This window comes from Poecilia reticulata, linkage group LG5 (genome assembly GCF_000633615.1).
Source record: "Poecilia reticulata strain Guanapo linkage group LG5, Guppy_female_1.0+MT, whole genome shotgun sequence".
Classification (NCBI taxonomy): Eukaryota; Metazoa; Chordata; class Actinopteri; order Cyprinodontiformes; family Poeciliidae; genus Poecilia; species Poecilia reticulata.
This window is the reverse complement of record NC_024335.1, coordinates 27,029,369-27,042,290: the sequence shown is the minus strand read 5'-3', so window position 1 is coordinate 27,042,290 and position 12,922 is coordinate 27,029,369. Positions and strand designations below refer to the sequence as shown.

General features: G+C 38.9%; 1 protein-coding gene across 2 annotated transcripts in view; it reads right to left on the bottom strand.

Annotated features, from left to right (window-relative positions):
* Positions 1-12,922, bottom strand: part of cntn4 (contactin 4) — a 246,126-nt gene that overhangs the window by 165,204 nt on the left and 68,000 nt on the right. For both annotated transcript variants that reach the window (XM_008410160.2, XM_017304953.1), the window contains exon 3: positions 7,473-7,605. In XM_008410160.2, the coding sequence (XP_008408382.1) occupies positions 7,473-7,605 (133 nt within the window). The remainder of the gene's footprint in view (positions 1-7,472; positions 7,606-12,922) is intronic.

Here is a 12,922-nt window from a genome sequence, read left to right as displayed (position 1 = left end):
GTGCAGGATATTTAAAGCTGGCTGTCTCCGTCTTTCAGCGGCGCTGGGTGGCTCGTAGCTGGTCGTTGGTGGTTTGTCGCCTGTGGCCCTCAGCGTCCATTCTGCAGAGGCAATGGTAGTTGCCAGGCCCCAGCTCCCCGTCTTTTGCACTTTTGAGTTTCTTTTGTTTTGATAGTTGTTTTTTGTTAATAAACATTTACTTTATTTCACTTTAACCATGGTATGGTTTCATGTTTTTGTTACGACCCTGAGCCAGTCGTAACAGTAGCAAAATTGTAGAGCCCCAATAACAAGTCTTCTCACTTCCATAGCATACATTATTCAGCAATGTCCAGACTTTCTGTGAAACTCGAGGACATTTCCACTCCAGAACGAGTAGCGCGAGGCGCAGCATGGGACGGATCTTTGAACCGCCAGACGCAGTCAGCTGTGTGTCTTCCACAGGAAGCCAAGCAGAGGAACACATCAAACACATGTTGAAGAGAGGAATTTAATAATTCTGTTTACAGTGATTTATAACGGCAAGCCGGGCCAGGACTGCAGTCCTATTTGTTAGGCACATGCTTTATACAATCATGTAACAACAGGCTGTGTGGCAGAACACCACACCATCTGGCTGATGAGCCTGCAACTGCTGCCTGGCCTGTTCGGTCCTGGTGCTTTAGGATACTTTGATGCGCTGTCCCTGTTACATCCACAGTAAATACTAAAACTCCATATATCCCGGTTAAAATAAAATGTTTTCAAAAAAACATTTTTACATTTAACATGTAAAAAGTAAAAACAGATTTATTTGTTATTAAAAGAATAACAAATACATGTGTTGCTGAATTTCTAACTTTGAAGGACTTTTGGTGGAATATTTTGAGAATTTATAATTTTTTTAGTATTAAACTGTTAGAATCTCAAGATTTTGAGGTCAACCTGACTTACACGATTTGCACATTTGGACCAAAAGTTCCCCAGATCTTGAGGATTTGAGGACAGCTCTTTCCTATGGCCTTCTGGGCAAATTTGAGAAAGATCCCAAACTTTATTTCAGGTTAATCAGTTTCACGATACGACTAAATGCTAACACTGAATCAAAGACATCTTGCGATACTGAGACAGAACACGGGATTTTTCTTGTCAAAGAGGAGATTGTCTAGTGAAACACTGATGGTGATGTGATGTGACTCTGCCTGGTAGACTAAGAATACCTGACTACCGTGATCTCTGGTAGTCTTGAGGGTTAAGGACCACAGCTGCCTGCAAAAAGCTAAAGTACAACAATACTTGAGATTCCTCCTAAGAACACTCATAAATGTCTATTTTAATTATTCAAACACCAAATATATCTGAATATTCATCAATATGAACCGAGGAAACCATCTTGACACTTCTGCAGGTAGACATCTACAGTCTACCTTATTTCTACTCTTGGGTTTAAACACAATTAGTACCAATAAAAATGAATGGTGATCCTGGACTGACTGTCTTGCAAAAGCTAGCCAAAGTTGGTTTTACAAAACTCTTTTCCTCTTAGAATGATTGTACAGGAGCTCTAAAGGTTTTCAAATGGTAACATATTATATTAACATTATCTCTGCATAAATGTATTCTCATTAAATGAAATAAAAGAAAAATAGAGGTTATGACATATAACACAAAGTTCAGGCCAGGTTTCCAAAATGCCCAATTTGACACTTAAAGTGTTATTCAGATTTTCTGCTGTACGTCAACATGTACTTAATCTGTAAATCACTAATGTTCAACACATCCAAATCTATGTTTACTACATTGTTTCAGACAGTTTTCCAGGTGCAAACCAGGACCAAACTGACCACTTCTTGCTCTGCTACATTCTACTACTACTCTCCAATTTTGCCTTTGCTCGCTGCAAAGTGCTGGATACCCTTAGATAGAAACTTTTTCTAATCAGTTTGAATAATAAACTAAACTTGCCTGCATTGTTTGATACCTGGGATCAACTGGAATGTAGGCATGATTGGATTGAAGTAACTATTTTTTGTGAAATGACTTGTGTTGACTTTTTGTGAATTGGCGTACTGTAAATAAACTGAATTGAATAAATTGCACTTATTCAACACGGATATTGCAACTTTTTCCTCTTTTTACTTTATCACTTTTTCTTATACATTTATGTTTTTCCATTTGAATTGTATGTGATAAATTCAACAATAAAGGGTTAAAGGACTTACCATGATGTCAAACACAACACACCTGTCACAATAACAGATGTGTATACGCTATTGAGAAGCCCTGCAAACCTAAACTGAAATGAGTCTATTAAGAAAAATTAAAGCACAACAACAAAAAAGTCCCACTCTGAATCTCCACCTTGAGTGCGGGATGCTCTGAGCCATCTGCCCTGATTTAGAGATGTGTTAGTGTTTCTTGTAGAATAACTTGTTTCACTACTTCCCAGATTTTTTTTTCCTGCAAAGGTCTTTGAATCCGTCATCTGACAAAAATGATTACAAACAGAAAGCTTACACCCCGAGTTTGAGGCGTTAATCTGCTTATGGCAGATTTTTTTGCAAAAACGAGGCGAAATGAGGACGTCAAGCAGCGAGGATTAGTTTGTGGTTCTCTCAAGTCTCCATTGCAGCAGAAGAAATTGCTAAAACCGCATCCATCTAATCAAAATTAAACTGAATTACACCCACAAAAAAGTAGAGAGATGGAAAGGCAGAAATGAAAAGAATTATGTTAAAATTGCAATAAAATAGCAAACACTTTGTGGATTTGGAAGCACAGGTACACTACAGGAGATCCAGCAGATCAGGTCGGGTCAGAGTTGACGTCAGATTATTCCACATATGTCCCAGATCACAGGACATGGCTGGTCTTACAGACAGACATTCTGTGGTTTATGAATCAGTTGTACAATGTGGTGGACTGCAGCTGTCCTCAGACAGACAACAGTGAAGTTGTAGTTGTAGTGTGTCATCGTAGCCACGGTGACACACAGGCACAAATAACTGGGATGAATGGCAGAAAGAGATTCTTCTGGGGTTTGATCTGACTTCATTAACTACAAAAATGAATTTATTTTGTTGGCACTGGATCATTGACCAACACAAAGTAGCACATAATTGTGAAATGGAAGAGAAATCATACACGCCTTTCAAGATTAATTATAAATAAATAAAAACCTGTCCTTCACTACATAAATCAAGTTCAGCCAGATTCAGTTAACCACTGAAGTAAACGACACAAAAACCTTTGAAGAAGACTTTGAACATAACTTCCTTCTTCACAAAATATAAATAAAAATGGAATACTGTCAGATTTCAGCGGTTGTATGATAAAAAACCATGAGCCATTTCTCCCACCAGCATTAGACTCTCACTCCTGCTTTGGTTGTAATTACCCAGAATGCCCTGCACTATAGTCCACTTCTTGCTTTTGGAGCAGTCCTTCAGCCACTTGGTGCAGAGTTCACTTCAACCCAGCAGAGACCGAGGTTTGTAGGCAGAGCAGAGTTCACTCTTTTTAGTCTGCATCAGAGTTATATTGTGCATTTACACACAAACCAGACTTTCCAGACAAATAAACTAAAGTTTAAAGTGAACTAAACAGGGCCGATGTTTAAAGCTTTGTCAAAATTCTCCATTCAAGGGTGTGCTGTGTAGTTGTGGTGGTGCTGCGTATGGAGGCCTCAGTCCTCGACGTGGCTGTCGCAGGTTCGATTCCTGGCCTGGCGACCTTTGCCGCATGTCTTTCCCCATCTCTCATTACAAACCTTCCTGTCAATTAACTATCAAAATAAAGGCCACTAGAGCCAATAAAACCTTTTAAAAACATTCTCCATTGAACTGAGGTCTGGAGTTTTGATTTTCAGGGTTTGGTAATAATTGGTTCCAATACTGAGCCACAAAACATTTCTGTGATTCTACTAAGATTTTATTTACATATTCTTTAAGTGTTTGATGTTAACAACAACATTTTTATTCTTTTTTTTTTATTATTTAGATGCTTAATATCTCTCAAAACTTCTCTAATGAAAAATAAATGGGCTGGCTTGTAAATCTGATTCATGTGAGGAAACTTCTTTAACAACACATGTTTTATCCAGGTTTAATTCTCCACTGGGTTTTCTACACATACTGTGTGTACTTATGATGTTTAGTCATACCAACAACTAAATATGGTAAGAGTAAAGGAGCTTGACGGTGGACAGATCTGACCAGTCATTTTGTGTAATCCAGCAGAACGCAGTGAAATTCCATCCATGACTGGATCCTGCTGGCAGCGAGAGGCCGGATGGCAGCTGCCTTATATGAACTACTTCAACTAGAAGTGGAGCGACATGTGCAAGCAGGTGTGCTGCCGTATCGGCAGTTATCACAGTATTTCTGCAGATGACAGGAAGTCGGAATTTTCTGGAAGTCAGAGATGTAGAGTGAAAATGAATTGTGAGATGACAATCCTCTGTGGGGTTCCTCTGCTGCTGACCACCTAGTCAGACATACAAGCTCTTAGTCTCACATACTATGAGGTCATTAGTCCAGCCGATTCTTAAGGCATCAGCTTGTCTTCATTGTCCAGACCTCCATTGATCTGCTCCTCCTGCCTGAAGCCTGTGATCTTCATCACTGACCACACGTCACTTTTACTGCTGTTTCTGATCTTCACTTTAAATTTATTTTATAGTCTTCTACAAATCCTTGTCTGCTACTCTGTTTGCTCTTTTTCTCTTATGTACCAGTTGCTCCAGCTCAATCGTGATCCATGGTTTTATAAATGGGAACTGTTTTGCTGTTCTGGTGGAGACGCTGTTATCCACACTTAAGTTTCTATAGTTGGGAAAACAGTCACAGTCTCCAGTGGGCTGGTCCAGTGCATCACAAAGGAGAATAATGAGAAATTGGTTCAAAGGAAGAAACACCAAATAAGGAGAACTGGATGGACATGATGTATATGTAAGGGAGAAGCAAACCTCTCTGTAGATTTGGACTGAACACATTGTCTATATAAAACCAGTAAAATCAGATTTTGTATGAAAATAATTATCTCCTCCCCCCAGAGGTTTGATGTATTTTTTTTACTTTTTTTCTTTTGATTGATTTGTTTTGTGTTTTTTCTTCTTGTTTTACCACACATGTCAAGGACTAAACAATGTACATGTTCTATAATACCAATAAAAACAAAATAGAAAAAAAAATTGCATTTTTCCCATAATTAATGAAATAATTTTAAACCTGCTTCTCATATTTACTCAGGCTTTCTTGAACTGACGACAGGTGTGGGAAAATTCTGGTTAATCTTTTTTGAGAAGAGCTTTAGCACAGCTTCCTGGTGAATGAGGACGATTAACGAACGCTAAGTGTGACATGGCTCTCATTTGCTTGTTGCAACATGTTTGGGAGGCAGCAGCAGATCTGGAAGGAAGGCCACCCTGAAAGGAAACGGCTGATGAGGTCAACCCGTAAGCTGGCTAAGTCCCAAGCACTAAACGTACCAATCCTTTCAAATCTCACCCTGGTCATTTCTGAAAGCAAACATGATTGACTTGAACTTTACCTCACTGCGGCTACAGCAACAAAACACAACACAACACAGCACCCATTCAGTCCACTATTGGTCCACGTTAAGGAGGAATAGAGAGAAGAAAGACTTTGAACTGGGAGCATGCATGCAGAGCTTAACATGCGCTCCCAAGCTACAAATACACAACACATGTTTTCAGCAGGGGGTCAAAAAAAAACAAATCATCACAAACACAACCCACAAGATGCATTTTTCTGATCCTGATCGGGTCAGGCATGATTCAAGAGGATGTGTAAGTCTTTTCCTGAGCTGCAGCTAACAAGCCAAGACTGTCTTGTTAGCCTCATCAGGAAACAAAGCCCAGAGCATTTTCATTCACGCTGAATGGAAGGCTGAGTCCAAGGGCATAATTAAAATATACTCTGCATGATATTACGACACATGGACAGTTTTTCTGCTTTGCAGCCATTAGCTCCACAGTAAAGCAAAAAAGAATTGAGGAAGATAATGAGAACCATACAAACCTAATCTAATTATTGGGGAAATGGCTCCAACATTCAGGGTTTCTGGAGGTTTTGGTCAGTTAAATTTAACCTGCAAGATGTTCTTAAAATCCCTCACGCATTTATCTCTAATGACAACAAATGTCCACCTCCCCAAATCAACTGTAAAATGTGACATGCTAACATTTCCTTCCAATTTAAGCATTTAAGTCTCTAATAACACATGTAGCTGTAAATATTAATAACATCTTACTTAACTCAACTTCCCTGAACAGAAAAGAAGAAAAGAAAGAAAGTAAAATAAGTTTAAATGAGCGTAGTCCCGCTCCCCAGGAAGACCACAATATCTGGTATTGGTGCATCTTCAAGTTACTGTCGGTCCTGGAGGGCCGGCATCCTGCATGTTTTAGTTCTCTCCCTGGTGGTTGTAACAACTTTCTCAGCACGTCAATATTCTGCTTAGGTCTCTAATGAGCCATCATTCGATGCAGGTGTGTTAAACCAGGGAGAGAACTAAAACATGCAGGACGCCGGCCCTCGAGGACCAACTTTGGACACCCCTGCTCTAGATCTATCCTTACTCTGTCCTTAGTAACAGCACACACTCTGGAATGAGTAGCAGCAGGAGAAGCTCTCCTTCTGAAACACACAGTGAAAGTATAATTATACAGAACAGCTTGACTGTTTCATTCCCTGCACCTGACATGCAGCAATCCAGCCAAATTTGACCTGGCTTGGCTTTTTGGGATGTTCAAAAAGTTAAAAAAATGTTTTTATTTTACAACTTTTCCCAATTAGAAAAACTTGCTAATCTCAAACTGTGTTTTAAAGAATTTCTATTCAGTTTAGAATATGCATTCCAAAAAAGTCCAGACTAATTAACCAACAGAAAAGCAAATGCTAACTTTAGCATCATTAGCAGTTAATGCATTAGCAGCTAACGGTTAGCTGCATTCTCACAGTGCTTACAAATGATCTTTGGCTAGTCTGCCTGGAAAGCTCCCACACAAAGATAAAAACACACTTGAATGTGTTGTTTGAGGTTATAGTGTGGCAAAACGTGAAAAAGTATACAAGCATTTCTTTTGCAGCAGTGTTTCTAAAATGTCTTTCTCAGATAAACGTATTGTCTTGGCAAGTGTTAGTAGTAGAAAAAAACAAAACCAGACTTGAACGGTCATCCAGTTTATTTGTGATAGGAAAAGAAAAGCGAGCCAGCCTGCAACGTGTTGGGCAGCAGCAGTTAACGGGGAAAGACGTGATCTGTCTGCCAGCATGAGGAGTTCAGACACTGTCTGAGTCTGCTGCAGGTTTTATGACTACTTCATTTTCCATTAGTTTCTTTTTATTTCTATTCGGAGTTGAAGATATGTGAAGGAAGAGACATTTTTGAGCAGTGGGTTGATATTTGGAGCATCAGGAGAGCCAGCCAGTGATAACAGAGGATCCAAGGCGCCTCGGTGTGAGACTCACCGGTACGTGGGAGGTGGGCTTCCCTGGGCCTCGCAGCTGAACACCACCTCCCTGTTGGTCCCCACCGTCTCCACAGGGTACACGATGCTGCCTGGCTGCTTGGTGAAAGCGGGACTCTGCAGGACGCTGCTCTCTGTGGGACCACAAGGAAACACAACATGGTTGATCATGAACCTGCGTGGCGGCCTGTTTGCAAAACAGCCAATTAGTCAGCGGCAGAAAACAGTTGATGCTGCCTGAAGTCTCTCAGAGGGCAAAACCACAAGCAGACAAAACATATCAATTTAAAGTGCCTGTCACGACTCGGAGGCACACAGGGAAAGGATTTGAAGTGAGACGTGTCTTCAGGACCTATTTAGGTGGTAATAGGATATAGAGTCTAATTTAGGTTGAACAATGGCCTGGAAAGATGCAGTCATTAGCCTGTTTTTATGTGTCCTTGTCTCATTTATTGGATTAGATGTTAGGATTATCTGCCCACATGGTTTGCATTTATTTTGTTTAACCTTTATGCTGAAAATGACAGTATAAATGATTCCTATGTCGGCTGTTAACTCAACTGAGACTAAGCCTGAAGTTACTTAAAATGAAAAAAGAAAAATCTTTCTGCTGAAAAGTCTTGTACCCATTTATTCCAATCAAAACAACATTGTAAAATTTCAAACTAGTTTCCATTTAGTCTAGGTAAAGAAAAAAAAGAAACATGTGCAGCTGAAAAAGTTTTTCTTTTCTTCAGTGTCCCTTTATGTAACTAAGCCAGAGCCCTTTCATATATAGAATGAATGCATGAATACTCAATACAATATGATTTTAAAACCCTGGTGTTGACCAAATTGTGATTTTTATGTATTATTACACCCCTAGTTTAAGTTAAAATATATATGAAAAAAAGGAAAAAGAACACTATCTCTGATTAAGTGAATATGGTGAACATTTATGGAATCACTTTGTTGCTTTTGTTTGGTTTGATAGAAATACATCCTTCGCTGATGCTCAACATCTTTCTTATTCTAACAGAATAATAAAATGAAAGTTTTAAATGTGACAGTAAAGGGAACAGACAGCATGGTCTGTGTTTCATTATGTAAATTGAATTAGCTAATGGCGGCGTAAGCTAATATCTTAGACATGTAGTAAAACCCAATTACGGCGTGAACACGGATGTCTGGATCTCTGCTTTTGTCTGACCTAACTTGACCACAACCATGGAGTTTTGTATTTTTAAGATGACATGTGTATGTGTGTGTAGGCGTGTGGGTGTGTGTGTGTGCGTGTGCGTGTGCGTGTGTGGGGGTGTGTGTGTGTGTATGCGTGCGTGTGTGTGGCGCGATGGGCATCCTGCCTGGAGAATACTAAATAACTGTTGGTCCTGCCAACTCTTCCCAGGGGAATATAACTGGAGCGTGCTAAACTAGGCACACAATGTCACTCCATGATGTCATACTATCATTTGCATATTCATGACCTTCTCGCTTTAAATGTTATATTTTGTGATATTGTTTTACTCCTGTTTGTAACTCAGTTCATGGTAATGTACACAGCATCTTAATGCAGCCAAAAATAAAGGCATATGTTTGGAAACAGACATTTAAAAACATTGTTTACAAAGATATGTTACCTTCTCTGTTTTTCCTTTGAGAATATTTTCATGTTTTAGGTCAGTTAGGATAATCAAAATTATTTATTTTGCTAAGATTATTTTCACTGTTTTACTTTCTTCTTTGCCTAATGCCTGATTTACATGGCAGAGATGTCTTTGTGGTTTTGCTTTAACATAAATCCACAGGTGTGTCTCTACTTCACTAAAATTTTGTTAAAAGATTAAAAAGTCCTGAAATTATCTTGGCTTTCTGAAATTATTTAAAAGTACAGTAATCTTACTGTACACACACACACCCCCACACACGCACACGCATATGTTAGAATTTGAAGAAGATAATACAAATCATCTAATAAAATATTTTTTCCTCATTATTTTGACATTTACCAATTAGAAATTATTTTGGTAATTTTTTTTTATTGCCCTTATTTAACCAGGTGAACCCCGTTGAGAGCTAGATCTCATTTTCAAGAGACTGACCTTAAACAGTAAACATTAAAAATATGTCTTTCAAACAAAGCCACACCCTGTAAAAATATCAGCTTTATCCTTATTTCCTCCAATCATAATGCCTTTTCTTCTTTTAAATAGAAAAAATTAGTCTGAAATTATGAGAACATTTCAATTTGGGCTTATCAGCACTATTAGATTAGAAGCTGCAATGTCTCTGTCAGGTCAAACTCCTTTCACTTCTTAAACCATGTTTAACAAACCACAGAGGAAAATAGGCTGTACTGTAAATGTTCACAGATAATGCCAACAACCTGATTTAAATGCACTTTTTTACAAATAAAACTGTGTTGCTGTTCCTCATTATTGAGTTTTTAAAAATTAAGTTTGTTTTAATATGTTAGTTTTTTACAAAAATAATCTTAAAAGAGAATGAAATTGTATAATGTTTGATGATGGCAGCAATGTTGCATCATCTGACATAGTTACTATCAAAGCAACCAAAGCTTCTCTCCTCTGCTTTTGGGGACATTTATAAGTTTAATAATCCACTAGAAAAAAAGTGGGGACAGGGTGTCTTAAACAATTAAACTCACTATTCATTAAACTCACATTCAAAGCATTTCTGATGCTTTCACTGCGTCTTTACACAGTGAAAGCATCAGATTCAAGAGGCAATGAAAATAAATGAATATGAATCTATTTGTTAAGGTGTTACAGTACCTCTGCATCTTTCCTAGTTATCATGGATCATACAGAACAAAGTAGAAAACGCTGCATATTTGTTACTGTGGTGACGTTGGGTCCATTTGTCACAGAATTCCTCCTACATAAAACCACCAGCACAGAACACAGGATTTACTAGAAAACACATCTGTAGCTCAAAACAAAGGTCAAGCTGTATATGCTGTGACAAGCCGTCTCAGATGGATGAATTTAATCAGGTGCTCATGTTGTCTACCATTGATTTCACTTAGACGTATTTTTTTTTTCTAAACCAGGGTGGTTCTTGAAGGAACGCAAATTGCTTATTTTTTTGTTGGTCTTTGCTTCTTCATTTTTCATTCAAGTTTCTTTGTTCAGGCCCACACTAACGTTAGCATAACACACACACACACACACACACACACACACACCCACACACACACACACACACACACGCACACACACACACACACACACACACGCACACACACACACACACACACACACACACACACACAGCTACCCTGTACATAGGCAGCTATGACCAAACTGGGGGGAATGTTTTGGAACTGCTCCACATTGAAAAAAAAAGAATAAAAGTGCAAATATTCACGTTGTTACTACTCAGCAATTAAAGGTCGAGGATTAAAGACCAACTGTAGTTTCTACAAATGTTACAAGTGGATGAAGGCAGACACAAGTCAAAGCTTCTAAGTTGCAAATAGAACCTTTGTCTCAGATTTACTTTTTTGCACGCTCTATTTATTAAAATAATAATAATCTAGTCTTCAGCAAAGAGAGCTTCTGCAGTGACACATAAATCACGCCTTTCAGCTAATGTATGGGGCAAATCCAAAACACGACAACTTGAGTGGTGAAATAAAAGCATCTTTTATTCCATTCTTTTAAACATTCATCTACATGTCAGAGCATAAACGAGTTGAAACTTTTTTTGGGGAGGATTTGCATTCATGGGTTTCTGACAGCAAACATTACATACAATTATAGAATCTCTAGAGCAAGCTTCATATCTGAAAAGGGCTCCAATCCTATACCGATGTATACATATGAAAATATATGCATCATCAGGAAGGAAAATATGAGAGGCTCAGATGTGGCTGTGAATTTTAAATGTGCCAAAAAAAAAAAAAACATTTAAATCAACGGCCTCCATCAGACTGGGCCTCCATTTGCATCGCACAGTAACTTACATTCGTTCTTTAACACATTCAGTTCCCTCTTGATTCAGAATGCAAACCATTACCCAACTTGCACAAGGAAATAAAGAAATTTGAGTTACACATGACAGAAAATGAGAATATTACAAATGAACTTGTCAAGAATCATAACTCTGCCAGTGAGACGAAGGTCCTGCCCATTAACAGAATCCTGACAGATTTAGAGGAGCTGCGTGGGGTGGAATAGCGACGTGACAGAGTGGGGATTCAGAACGGCCAGGCACGGAGAAGCGCTGTGTGTTTTTGAGCAGTTCCAGTGGAATCGAGAGATTTGCCTTTTCCTTAATGACACGGGACAAAGATTAAGTCTCAAAGCCAAGCAGAAGATGAAAAGCGACTGCTGGTCTGATCGAGCAGTGGATAATGAGCTCGGCAGCATTCACACAGGTTGCATTGCCATCCCAAAGTACGAGACCTAAAGCAGATGATATGAATATATTATTAGGAAGGCAAGAATGTATTTTGTCCTTCCCACTTCCTTATTGAGTCTCTTTGCGTGTCCAAGTGGGGCACAGTGTGGCCTGGTGGAGCCATACAAACTTCTCTCTAACAAGCCTCAGCACTGAGAGGTGGAGGTGCACTTATCAGCCCCTCAAATTTAAACTGGATGCAATTAGTGCTAATCCTACAGTTGCAAACACTTCACATCAAAGATACACCTGGAAGTTGAAATGGGGTGAGATGGAGGCGGCAGAGGGCTTCCCGGTGAGGTCAGGGACACCAGCTGAAGCTCTGCCTCTGGTCCCATGTTTTCTAGCCTGATTGCCTAAATCAGATGTTTGATTTTTTCCACAACAGGAGTTTAAATTACTAATACATGCTCCTGGTGTTTATTCTTTATCCCCCAAAACTCAGAATGTCTGTGACTTTTTAACAATCAATGTATTATAATCAATGTATATAAAATGTATCAAATTTGGGTGTTTTTACTGGCAACAAATCCATCTTATATGTTTTGTACTACGGTGTCCAAACTTTTTTTGTGATGTCAGATTGAATGTATGCCACTCAGTTCGAACTGTGACAACAGTTTGTTTATGATGCATCTCTAAACTCAACTAGTGATATCAGATACGGCGCTTTACTGATCCCTTCACGTTCCTCTGCCAATCGATTTCCTATTGACAAGCATTTGATCTTTTAAAAGCTCCTTCAGCATCTATGAATTTCTAGGCGTCCTTAAGTCTCCCTCTGTGAAAATGTTCAATTTTGATCCGCCTCTATTTTCTGATTTATTTCCCACAGATGGTAATGAATGTGAGCAGTGGAGAAATCCTTTTTGTGGATGCTGCACATTACAAATTCATCCTTTTTTGGCTTAACCAACAAAAAGCTTTGAGCACTTGGAGGCTCCAGCATTGTGTTTTATGAAAGCACTGTCAGATCTATGTATAACTGTATGGAATGAATTGCCCAGAGTACTGAAAACGTGCGAGAAAAAATTGTGTGCATATATA